This window comes from Scyliorhinus canicula, chromosome 10 (assembly GCF_902713615.1).
Source record: "Scyliorhinus canicula chromosome 10, sScyCan1.1, whole genome shotgun sequence".
Lineage (NCBI taxonomy): Eukaryota > Metazoa > Chordata > Chondrichthyes > Carcharhiniformes > Scyliorhinidae > Scyliorhinus > Scyliorhinus canicula.
The window spans coordinates 86,384,476-86,397,305 of NC_052155.1; the positions used below are offsets into that span (position 1 = coordinate 86,384,476).

At 41.3% G+C, this 12,830-nt stretch overlaps 1 protein-coding gene across 4 annotated transcripts in view; it reads right to left on the reverse strand.

Moving 5' to 3' along the window:
• The window catches only part of prkdc (protein kinase, DNA-activated, catalytic subunit), a 277,499-nt gene that overhangs the window by 122,573 nt on the left and 142,096 nt on the right, over positions 1-12,830 (reverse strand). For all 4 annotated transcript variants that reach the window (XM_038809307.1, XM_038809305.1, XM_038809306.1 and 1 more), the window contains exons 53-55: positions 12,157-12,281; positions 10,262-10,411; positions 8,826-8,999 (exon numbers count right to left, since the gene is read on the reverse strand). In XM_038809307.1, the coding sequence (XP_038665235.1) occupies positions 8,826-8,999; positions 10,262-10,411; positions 12,157-12,281 (449 nt within the window). The remainder of the gene's footprint in view (positions 1-8,825; positions 9,000-10,261; positions 10,412-12,156; positions 12,282-12,830) is intronic.

Here is a 12,830-nt window from a genome sequence, read left to right on the forward strand (position 1 = left end):
CACGGCACCGAGGACCCAGGTCACTCTCCGTGTGGAGTTTGCACATTCTACCCCGTGTCTGCGTTTGTCTCATCCCCACAACCCAAAAAGATGTGCAGGGTAGGTGAATTGGCCACGCTAAATTGCCCCTTAATTGGAAAAAAAGAATTGTGTACTCTAAATTTATTTTTAAAAAGCTGTTTCTCTCCATAGGTGCTACTCAATATTTCCAAAATTTTGCTGGTTACACCTCAACATGCTCTTGGTTTATTTCAATTACTATTCAATATCATCTCGACATTGAAACGCACCATGGACTGGATTTATAGGTCACCTATGGGCAAAAAACAGGAAGGTGGATCTGTAAAATAAGGCACCATGGCATTTGACAGCAGGCCCATCAGTGACCTGCCCCGTGCCATGATTTTATGAGCGCTGGGGAAGGTGTTGGGTGGGCTGACGTCCATGACCCAATTGAGGTCTTAAATAGGCAACTAATGCCCATTTAAGGGCATCATAGTGCCCACCGCTCAAGATTTAACTGGCGGCAGTAGAGGCCTGCGCTCAAGATGCAACTGTAGAGTTTGACGTTGTGGAAGGCTGCTCAGTTGAAGGGAGCGGGACCTTTCTGCGTCCCTGGTGGGAGTATGAAATTCTGATTAAGCAGGCTGTTTTTCCCTGGATGCTGTCCAATGGTTGTTGTAGCTGCACTCAGCCAATCAAGTGGACAACACTGCATTCAACTTTTGACTTGCAACTTTTATGTGGTGGAAAGGCTTTAGGACATCAGGAGGTGAGTCACACATTACAGAATTCCCCAGTCTCCAAACTGCCTTTATAACCACAGTATTCAAGTAGCTGATTCAGTTAAGTTTGTGCTCTTGGTGACTGCTATAATGTTAAGGGATTCAACAATGATAATGCTGTTGAATGAAAAGGGGAGATGGTTAAACTTTGGGCACGATCTAATGACCTCGTCACGCCCGACTTGGCGATGCGATGAGGCTGTTAAATGTCACGAGAGGCCTGAACGCCGATGAGGCCCAGAACATCTCACCAGATCTAACGAGTTCTTGCAAAATGTCGATCTGGATCTCGCATCACTGGGCATGATCCAGATTAACATATTTAAGCGAGTCATTAGGCTAATTTAAATATATTTACGCCGCATTCTCTTGAGGCCTGGGAACTAATGGCCTCGCCTGGGAGACCTCACCTCACCATGGTGCTTTTTAGCACAAGTCCACACAACTGTGGACTAGGTGTAATAGCACCTGGGGGAGTGGGGTCCCAGGTCATTAGAGACCCCCTGGGTGGTCACGCTCTGGGCTGGGGGGGGGGGGGGGGGGGGGGTACACTAGCACTCCTGCTAGCACCCGGACACCTTGGCACTGACCACCCAGGGGGGGTCTCTAATGACCTGGGATCCCCTTATATGATTCCCAAACCTGGATGCTGTGTAACACTTGCTGCATGCTTGTGCAACAGTCTTATTAATTGAGGAATTGGGAATGAAAGTAAATGCTGTGCAATCATCAGCAAAGATCCCAGTTCTGACCTTAAGTTTGAGGGAAGGTCATTGGTGAAGCAGCTGAAGATAGTTGGGCTGAGGACACAAGAGCCAGTGTTTTGGTATTGAATGTGCTTTCAACAACCCTTTTTACTTTCATAGCTTCCCAAGCTAAATGACATTTCCCATTTTGACCCTGAAGAAATATTATGAAACCAGCTTCGCTAGATCAGGAAGATTAACTTGTGAAGCTTTGCTAATAGTAACTAACTTCATGCTCTTTAGGTCAGGCAAGGATGAGTACTTAAGTACACATTTATCCAGATTTAACTTCCTTAATGTTTTACTTGTCCTTAAAACACTCTCTACTTAGTTTGTTTCATTGCCATAACTGATACAACGGAGAACCAGGCTGAATATGGAAGGTTCAGGGGGAATTGAAAAAGCAAATAGGAGAAACAAAGATAAAGAGTACGAGTAGAAAATCACAGTTAACAAAAAAGGAATCCAAAAGTCTTTTGTTGGTGTCTAAAAAGGTGTTAAAAAGAGTAGGACCGATTAGGGACCGGAAAGGAGAATTATGCATGGCAGCAGGTGGCATGGCTGAGGTATTAAATTGAATTGGATTTGTTTATTGTCACGTGTACCAAGGTACAATGAAAAGTATTTTACTGTGAACAGCTCAAACAGATCATTCAGTACATGAAAATAAAATAAAAAGAAAGTACATAATAGGACAACACAAGGTACACAATGTAAATACATCGACACTGTCATCGGGCGAAGCATACAGGAGTGTAGTACTAATCAGGTCAGTCCATAAGAGGGTCGTTTAGGAGTCTGGTAACAGCGGGGAAGAAGCTGTTTTTGAATCTGTTCGGGCGTGTTCTCACTTTTATATCTCCTACCTGATGGAAGAAGTTAGACGAGTGAGTAAGCTGGGTGGGAGGGGTCTTTGAATATGCTGCCCGCTATCCCCAGGCAGCGGGAGGTGTAGATGGAGTCAATGGAAGGGAGGCAGATCCGTGTGATGGACTGGGCTGTGTTCACGACTCTGAAGTTTCTTGCGGTCCTGGGCCGAGCAGTTGCCATACCAGGCTGTGATGCAGCCAAATTGGATGCTTTCTATGGTGCATCTGTAAAAGTTGGTAAGAGTCAGAGTGGATGCCGAATTTCCTTAGTTTCCTGAGGAAGTATGGGCGCTGTTGTGTTTTCTTGGTGGTAGCGTTGGTGTGGGTGGACCAGGACAGATGTTTGGTAATGTACATCCCTAGGGATTTGAAGCTGTTAACCATCTCCACCTCGGCCCCGTTGATGCAGACAGGGGTGTGTACAGTACTTTCCTTCCTGGTCAATGACCAGTTCTTTAGTTTTGCTGGCATTGAGGGATAGATTGTTGTCGTTGCACCACTCCACTCGGTTCTCTATCTCCCTCCTTTATTCTGACACTTTGCATCTGATGTTACCAAGAAAGATGCTGCCCACATATTGGTGAATGAGGAGAAGGTTCAGACACTTGGAAGGGTTAAAATTGAGAAGGAAGTATTGGATAGGCTGCCTGTATTTAAAAGTTGAGAAGGTACCAGGAGTGGGTGAGATGCATCCAATTGGGATATTGAGGGAAGTGATAGCAGAAATTGCAGAGACACTGGCCATATTTTTTCAGTTTTCCTTAGACTCAGGAACTGGAGAATTTCAAACGTTACACCCTTGTTTAAAAAAGTGTGCAAAGGTGAGCCCACCAACTGTAGAGCAGTTTAATCCCGGCGGCGAGGGAGCTTTTAGAAATGATCATTTGGAGCAAAATTGAAAGTCACTGGGACAAATATGGGTGAATGATGGAAAGCCAGTAGGGAGTTGCTATGGGAAAATCATATTTAACTAAACTGGGGTTTTTTGAAGAGGAACAGAGAGGGTTGGCGAGGGTAATAATTTTAATGTAGTATACATGGACATTCAAAGGCATTTGTTACAGGGCTGCAAAACATATCTGTGAGCTAAATTAAAGCTAATGGATAAAAGGGACTGCAGCAGTATGGGTATGAAATTGGGTGAGCAACAGTGGTGAATTGGACTGGAGGGGGGCTAATGGCATTCTCCAGAGATTGGTATTAGGGCCCCTGCTCTTCTTGATCAATATTAGTGACTAGACCTTGGTGTACAGGACACCATTACAAAACTTGCAGATGATACAAAACATGGAAATAATACGAACCATGAGAAAGATGGTGCAGAACTTCAAAAGGACCGAGGTTGGTGGAATGGGTGGACAAGAGGTAGATTCAATTAATGCAGAGAAGTATGAAACGATTTATTTGGCTGGAAGAACGCGGAGCCAATCTAAAATAAAGGGCACAATTCTAAAGGGGATTGGGGGAACACCAGGACCTGGGTGTATATGTACATAAATCATTGAAGGCAACAGGTTAGGTTGAGAGAGTGCGGTGAATAAGGCACAAAGCATTCTGGGCTTTATCAACAAGAGCAGAAACAAAAGCAGGGAAATGATGTTAAACTTATAAAACATTTGTTCAAGCTCAAATGAAGTACTGCACCCCAGTTCCAAGCACCACACTTTGGGAAGAATGTGAAGGTGTTGGAGCGGGTGCAGAAAAGATTCACAAGAATCAGAAAGGATCAGAATCATAGAATTTACAGTGCAGGAGGCCATTCGGCCCATCGAGCCTGCCCCAGCCCTTGGAAAGAGCACCTTACTTAAGGCCACGCCTCCACCCTATCCCCATAATCCAGGACCGCCTAAACTTTTGGACACCAAGGGGCAATTTATCATGGCCAATCCACCTGATCTGCACATCTTTGGACTGTGGGAGGAAACCGGAGCACCAGGAGGAAACCCATGCAGACACGGGGAGAAAGTGCAAACTCCCCACAGACAGTCACCCGAGGCTGGAATTGAACCCGGGACCCCGGAGCTGTGAGGCAGCAGTGCTAACCACTGTGCCATCACATCGGTTAAGAAGGAAGATTGGAAAAGTTTGGACCGTTCTCCTTAGAGAAGAGAAGGCCAAGAGGAGGTTTGATGGAGGTATTCAAAATCATGATGATGGGTCTGAACAGGCGAGGTCGGGAAAAACTGTTACCATCAGTGAAGGATCGAGAACAACAGGGCACAGATTTATGGTAATTGGCAAAAGCAGCAATGGTGACATGAAGAAAAACTTTTTCATGCAGCTAGTAGTTAAGATCTGGAATGCACTGCCTGAGATTCTGGTGGAGGCTGGTTTAATCAGAGCGTTCAGAAAAGAATTGAGTCATTATCTCAAAAGAAAAGCTTTGCAGGGCCATTTTGAAAAGGCAGGGTTAACCACTTCTTCACAGGGCCACACAGATCTAATGGACTTCTGCTGTATTTCTATGAGTTTACAAACTTGATTACATCAAAACTACCTCTGATCTAGTCCGAGTGCACAAACAATTCAACTGGCCAATTAAACTTCACAATTGATTTTTTTAAGATATGTCAGCTTTCTGTCATATCCTAATATGATTAACTGGGATGGGAGTAACAGTCTCTAAACAGACTTTAAAATCATTCCAGATCAACTCTGCCTCATGTCTAAATCAGCTTTCTTTAGTGACCTCAAGGTGCTATCATCGCAAATCTAAAGCAAGTAATACTTTGATATTCCTTAACCTTGTGCTGATCCTTACTATTAAGTGAATCAAGATAACATTTTAATCAATCTAATCCACATACGGGCAAGGTGCAAGCACCATCTAGAACTGGACACATTAAAGGAGGCCACAACTAACATTTATCACAAACCTAAAATGACTTGTCACCGGTATAATTTGCCCAGATTCAACATGATCGTCCTCCTTTTCTTGAGAATTCTCTTCATTACGTGGCAGTTCAAGGTTTATGCCTCGCTGCTCTGGGCCGTCCATCGCATAATCCGGGTACCGCCCAATCATACCGGAAGCACCTTTTAACTGTTCCTGGGGTATTCACTGGATTCATTCACCGATTATTTTGTTCCAATTTTGTCTTCTGCTGTAATTGTCATATCAACTAAAGGCGCTTCCACGCTCATACTATCTGCCTTGAATCTTATATTGAGACCTATGTCTGGACTATTCTGAAATTTAGCAATTATTGAGTCTTCTGTTTTTTGTGACATCAATTTTCTGTTCCATGAAACCTGAAGGAAATGGCATACATTTTTCAAGGCAGCAAACACCTGATCAGACATGGTCAACCACATGCCTGTCCATATGAGGCACATTAGCACAATCCAGCAATTTAAATGCTTGTACTGACTCAGGGATGCCCAACATGGACTTTTGTCAGCCTTTTACACAGTCTCATTAAAAATCCATGACATATTCTTCCATGAAATGATCATGAGTTTTCTGAAATCCAGCAATTCTGAGCATTGATTTACAGCTATTTAACAGCTGCGTCTTTCTTCCAGATTTCACCCGCGAACTATAACAGAGGTCCAAACTTTCACCACAATCCAACTGACTGCCATCCACCTCAAAATACTTCCCAATTTAGTTCTTGTGGGAAGCGGCAATACCAAGGTCATACCTTATTTTTTCTTTGGAAGAATAATTGCCCATGTCCACATATCAACCTTATTCTTGCATTGGCCATATAGCTCAGCCTCTGAGGATATTGAAGGGGAGTTATACCCTGTGTAATCTGTTTTCTGACAATTTCTACAATGGTCACGAGAAAAGTTTTTTTTTGAGGAAAACCATATTTTCATTTGCAAATTTCACCTTTAGGCATCCATCCTCTGCTATCATGTTCTATTCCATGAAGTCAGGCAGTGAAGGATAGAAATGGAACCTAATCCTTCATGTTCAAATATTTTATTTACGGGGATGCACATGCAAATGTGCATCTCCTAACCCACCCTCCACAGTTTCAGTCTTTCCCTTTTCTGGATCAGTAGCAAATCCCCAGTTCACCACCTGCCTGCAATTAAACATAATCAATATGAAATCAACAATGAAGTTCTCAAGCAGGTTTGCCAAGCAAAATATTTTTCTTCTAAATTCATGCCGCTTGTTTCCCATTAAGAAGACGTAACATACTGGTACCCTCCCTCCTACTTCTAGAATTTCTTTAGAATCACCCTTGCTGTTGGCTCAGAATAGTTAACGCGTTTGAGTTTGAACTAATAGATTTGCTTGTATTGTATTTTAACTGTATCCTTATGCACAATGTTGGATGTTAGTAGACTCAATAAATCAATTAATGGTTGACCACATTTCCAAGAACCTCAGCAATTTTGAGGAATAGATAAAGCATCTAGTGGGCTGGTTTAGCTCACTGAGCTAAATCGCTGGCTTTTAAAGCAGACCAAGCAGGCCAGCAGCACGGTTCGATTCCCGTACCAGCTTCCCCGGACAGGCGCCGGAATGTGGCGACTAGGGGCTTTTCACAGTAACTTCATTGAAGCCTACTTGTAACAATAAGCGATTTTCATTTTCATTTTTTCATATTTCTTTTTAAAACCCTTTAATCTTCTCCAAGCACAGCAGTGGTGGCCATTTGTTTTAATGCTACAGCCACTGCATAGTTTTGTTAAGGGCTTCAAATCAAATGATGGATGGTCTACTCAGAGATTTATTGAAGTGTTTTGCAATGATCGCAACCTTGAGCCTAATAAGGGTAGAACCGTCAGCATTTTGGGTTTTCAATTCTTGCTAAACTGTCACTGATACAGCGCTGCACCAAAAAAGGTTTGCCATAGTCAAGTCTCCAATGCTCACGAGGTTGAATCAGTTGCCATGGACTGGGCCTGACTAAGTCAGAGTATAATGTCAGAGCTCAGCACCAAAATACCTGATCAACATCTGGCAAACATAAGTGCTTCTCAAAGGCTCAAATAAACCATAAACACCTTTAGATAAATTTCTTCTACTTTAATAGCTTACACTGTATAACATTTTAAAATTCTAATCTTTGATTTTTTTTTGTATCCTCATGTCTAACAGTTCTTTGCAAATTTTGAGCAGTTGCCTAGACATTGTATGAGGTCCAAGGTGAAACTCCAACTCTCATGAGTTTGTTAGCAAGTACTGGAACTGATATGGAGTAGGCCATTTAAGACTGAGATAAGGAGAAACTTCTTCACTCAAAAGGTCACTGAATATATTTAGGAATGATGTGCCGCTGTTGGACTGGGGTGAGCACAGTAAGAAGTCTTACAACACCAGGTTAAAGTCCAACATGTTTGTTTCAAACACTAGCTTTCGAAGCACTGCTCCTCCCTCAGGTGAGGAAGGAGCAGTGCTTCGAAAGCTAGTGTTTGAAACAAACATGTTGGACTTTAACCTGGTGTTGTAAGACTTCTTACTATATTTAGCAAGGAACTCAAAATACATCAAGGGGTATGGGTAGAGTGCAGGAGTGAGAAATTGAGATAGAGGATCAGCCATGATCATATTGAATGGTAGAGCAGGTTCATAAGGTTCAGTCACCTACTTCTGCTCCTATTTTCTATGTTTCAATGATCAGAGCAGGTGAAGGATCTTTCTTGTAAATCAGATTGTGTTGCTAATGGTCATGGCATGATTAAGTACCACAGATCCACAGGAGCAGGGTAAAAATCACAAACCCAATGGCTTGCCTCTTCTTCTCACATACGACAAACAATACTCTGTAACCACACACAGATTTTGTCAACAGAAGCTGGAAATTAACAGTAACCAAAGTCCAGATGGAATATGAACATGCAAATTCAGAGCAGGAGTAAGCCATTCGGCCCCTCAAGCCTGCGCCACCATTCAATAAGATCATGGCTGATCTGTCTGTGTCCTCAACTCTACATTCCACCTACTCCTGATAACTTTCAGCTCCTTTGTTAATCAAGAATCTTGCAAATATTCATTGACCCCGCCTCCAGTGTTCTCTAGGGGGAGAAAGTTCCAAAGATCCACAACCTTCCGAGAAAAAAATTCTTCCCATTTCCATCTTAAAAGGAGATCCTTATTTTTAAATTGGTGTCACTGAGTTCTAGTACCATGTTCCCAAGTCCTAATTCCAGCATTGACATAGAACTCAAGCTGCAGGTCCAGAGAGGAGCAGTATTTACTGGGGAGAACCTCTTGGAGGTGTCTTTTTATGTTAACCTACCAATTATATAGGTATGACCTGTGAACTTTATCAGAATTTTTTGATGACTTTGTTGCAAAATATTTAAAATAATTAGAATTGAAGTGTAGCAAATCTCACCATGCTCCATAGAATCCTTCTTTCAGTCAAATAGGTTTACAAAGAAGTACCATTGAAAAGGTCAATCACTCCAATCAAATAAAGCTTTCTCAGCTTGGATTCATCATTTTATTAATTCCATACCTGTAATTGTCATATATCCACATCAGAATGTCGTATAACCTCTCTCGACAAATGGGAGATGGATGCGAAATGAAAGCCATCACTGAATTTAGCATCTCTTTCAGTTCTGTTGGCGTTAACTTGGCTTTAATCTTATACACGATATCCAATGAAACCTTCTGTCGTTCCTCATCCCTTATAAAAGGTGAGAATCGTTAAGAGTTAGTAGTACTTTTATCCAAATAGCCATCCTTTGCCTGGGAACCCTAGATATGCCAACCAGTTCAAGTGAGGATACCATAGCCAGACTCAGCATGTCATCACCAGATGTTTGCACACTCTTATTGGATAATGATCAGGGCCTGAAAACCCAGCTTATTTGCTAATTCTCCTCTCTAACTGTGTAATTCTCTTACATGTCATGGGTCAGATCAGCCAACTGAAAACAGACTAGAAATCCACCCTAACACCTATGTGGTTTGGATCGTTTCATTCTGGGTGGTGCATTTAGCCCCAAGATGTCAGGAAAGTCTGCAGTGCATCCAGATGTGAACTGCTGTATGTCTTTTACGGTTGAGAACATTTTCAGTTGCGTGGTATTAAATAAAAATGACATTTCACTTCAACAATGGTTTTCAATTAATTACAAATATGCTTTTGATCCTAAACGCATGTTTAAGGTGAATTATGCCCACCGATAAGAAAAATTAAAATTTCAATTTTGTTTTAAGTTAAAGTGTTTCAGGAATCGGGTTTCGATATTCAGTGCCATCAAAAGTAAGCACACTCAAACATCTGAAAATTTTTATTTTCCAAATATTTGAATTATCAGAGTTCATTAAGGAGCCAATCTAATAATAAGCGGCTACTTAAAGTCACATTACTCCTGCAGCATGCAATACTACGTTGATTGAGGCACATGAACAAACTGAACTATTGTGACCCGTATAACATCTACAGAAGTTTTACAAAACAGAACAAGTATTTATATGGTGCCTTTCACAACCATCAAACATCTCCAAATGCTTTACAGCCAATGTTGTAATGTAAGAAATGTAACATGTGGGGAAAAGTTATGTAATACAGTGAATCTGGTACTGCAGGACAAGGTGCTATGTTGGTATGATGTGGGTTAACATCAGAGTTTCCAAATCGCTGAGTCAACAACCTCAATAAAACTCAGAGTTAATGTCAAGTGGCACCAGATACTTCCTCCTAACAAGGAGTGATGAACTGGAGTTATTCACTGACACTCTAATGTAATTCATCATACTGGATTAAGAGTTATGCTGACAGAGACAGAGGGCAGAGGAAGCCCTTTACAAAATCGAATGAATCAGAAAGTAAAAATGCATTTGTGTTAAAGTCTAAAAAGAAACATAAAATTTGAAATAAATTAGCAGTCATACAGGAAATAGATTCTCACGAAACCGGATCAATATAGCCCACCTGCTCACCTGTGACTCATGATCTGTGCAAAATCTTTGCTCTTCAGATGTATGTTGATGTCAGGTATCTCCTCTGCCCGATACATTACCACCTCGAGACAATGTGTTTTTAGCACGCCATATAGCTTTGGTAATAGGAAAAATACTGCATTCAGGAACCTTAAAAACAAACGTACACAAGATGCATAAGAACTTCAAATATTAGTGCCAACTTCTTCACATTCAACATCCATTCAAAATCCTCTTACACTAGTTGGTCATTAACTAAATTAGTCATTGGAAGATGCCGTAACCAATCAGCAGTTTCTGTGAAAGCACATGATTAATAAGAAATTAAGATTTCAGGATGCAATACCATAATCCCCTCCTTATTGAACTATCAGTGAGCAGCCAAACACAAATAAATCCTTTCAGCTCCTCCTCCATTTAAAATATTTTCATCAAACTTTAGTACTGTTTTGTTGGGAGACCCCTGCTAATCTTGAAATAAATAATCCAGAATAACTAAATTAGACTAATTTAACAGAGAGAAAAATCTTCCAGTTATTAATTGAACGCCAAAGAGGAAAAGAAATGTTGACTCCAAATACATAAAAATTGTAGAAGATTCTTGATAACCAAAACAATGCGAGTGTGGGCTTGAGGTTGCAATCAAATAAGCCATGTTGTTGAATGGCAGAGCAGACTCAAGGGTACGAGTGGTGAACTGTTGCTCCTAATTCTTCTGTTTGTACGCAAGATCATGCTGTTGTTGCCAAGAAAACGAGAACAAGATGGGCCTATTTATCCATCCAACTATCAACCAACCCTCGACTTGTACTCGTCTGAGCATTTTTCATCAATAATCTCTCTGATTCTGATGGACAATGTACCAGAGGTTTGCATACCATCAATGCACACCATGTGTAGCCCTCATTAAGTGAGCACCAAACAGCAAGTAGAAATCAACATCACACTGAGGCTCTATTTTAATTTCAGCTCCGCTAATGGACTGATGATTTAAAAACAATTTTACATTTTGCAGCATCTTGCAATTATTAGTTTATTGAAACCGTTCCTGAAAGTTACAGTCAAGAGATCATTGAAGGTCCACGGCCAATGTAATATTTAGCTGTGGCTCAGTTCACATTATCCTCTGGGTCAGATGGTTGTGGGTTCATGTCTCTCAGGCTTGAGCACAACAGGATTAATGCTCATACATGAATGAAATTTTGGAGAACTCCACAGATTTCTGGCGGTTCTGCAATTGTAAGCAGCAATCTCAGTTAGAGAAGAATTACTGGTATAAATAACGAAGTTTAAAGGGAACTATACTTCACATTCTCTTGTGCTTTTACCTGGGAATGCTTCATACGGACATTGGGACTCAGAAGTAGAAAACATCTTACTCGTGTTTCAGTTTAATTCACCTAAATATGAAAAGGCAATAGAAACAAAGGGGGGGATTTTCTGCACACTCCCATGGCGTGTTTCTTGGTGGCCAGTCATTGGGATCTTCTGGTCCTGCTGCTGTCAATGGGATTTCCCATTGAATCCTCCCCGGTCACCAGGAAACCCACAGCGGGGGTTTGCCGTGGCGGAGCCAGAGATCCCGCTGGTGAGAATGGCCGGAAAAACTCCACCTGCCTTCAGTAAAGTTAACCCACCCCCAATATACCAGAAGCATTAAAATATTTAAAAGGAAAAGATAGTGTGAAACCAAAATGTTTCAATTGGCCAAAATTAGCCTGAGGGGGCTCAGTTCAGAACCTGGTTCAGTATTCAACCCTATTGACTCAATATACAATATAAATTAAACTGGCTCCAAAAATCAGTTGTTGTACTGGATCTTTTCAATCAGCATAGTAGGATCGTACTGTACAGTTATGTTTTTTCAGGATGCAGTACAAATTTGAACCCATTACCTGTCAGCAAAAGGTGGGAAATGCTTGACAATCTTATTCAAACACACAATAAACTTGTCCTCCTTTGTGTTGCGAAGTTGCTGTAATTCCTGAACAACTAAATCATGAATCGCAACATCCATTTGCTGCAAAATAAAAATATTGCTGTAATATTTAACATTATACATCAACAGCTGGGCAAAGATCAGAATGATTACATTACTTTGCTGCAATAATGGATAAAATGAAGTTATTTTAGCAGCAAAGCAAGAAGATCGACAGCTTTTCTTCAGAACTTGTACTTGCCAGCTGACTTAATGGACATGTTTAGCTAGGATCATTGGGGGGTTTTGAGGCTAGAGCTGAGTTATTTAATCTGCTTGGGTGGCTACTGAACCTCTTTCCTTAACCTCTTTTCCTTAACTTCCTAATGCTTCTGAATTATAAATGCTGATGGGTTTTGTAAATAGTATTCAAAACTTTGAGCGGGATTGCTACCTTTAGGATATTTTACTCAAAGTTATACATAGGCCTCGACAAAATTGTGACCATGATGGATGGAAGAGATTGTGGATTTAAAAGAAAAAAATGTCTGCACTTTCGTGCCTGCACGCTCAGGTATGCAAGTGTCGCAACCTGGAGATGCGAGACACTTAATTATATTAGGGTCCCGCAGTGCCACAGGGAGTTGGATT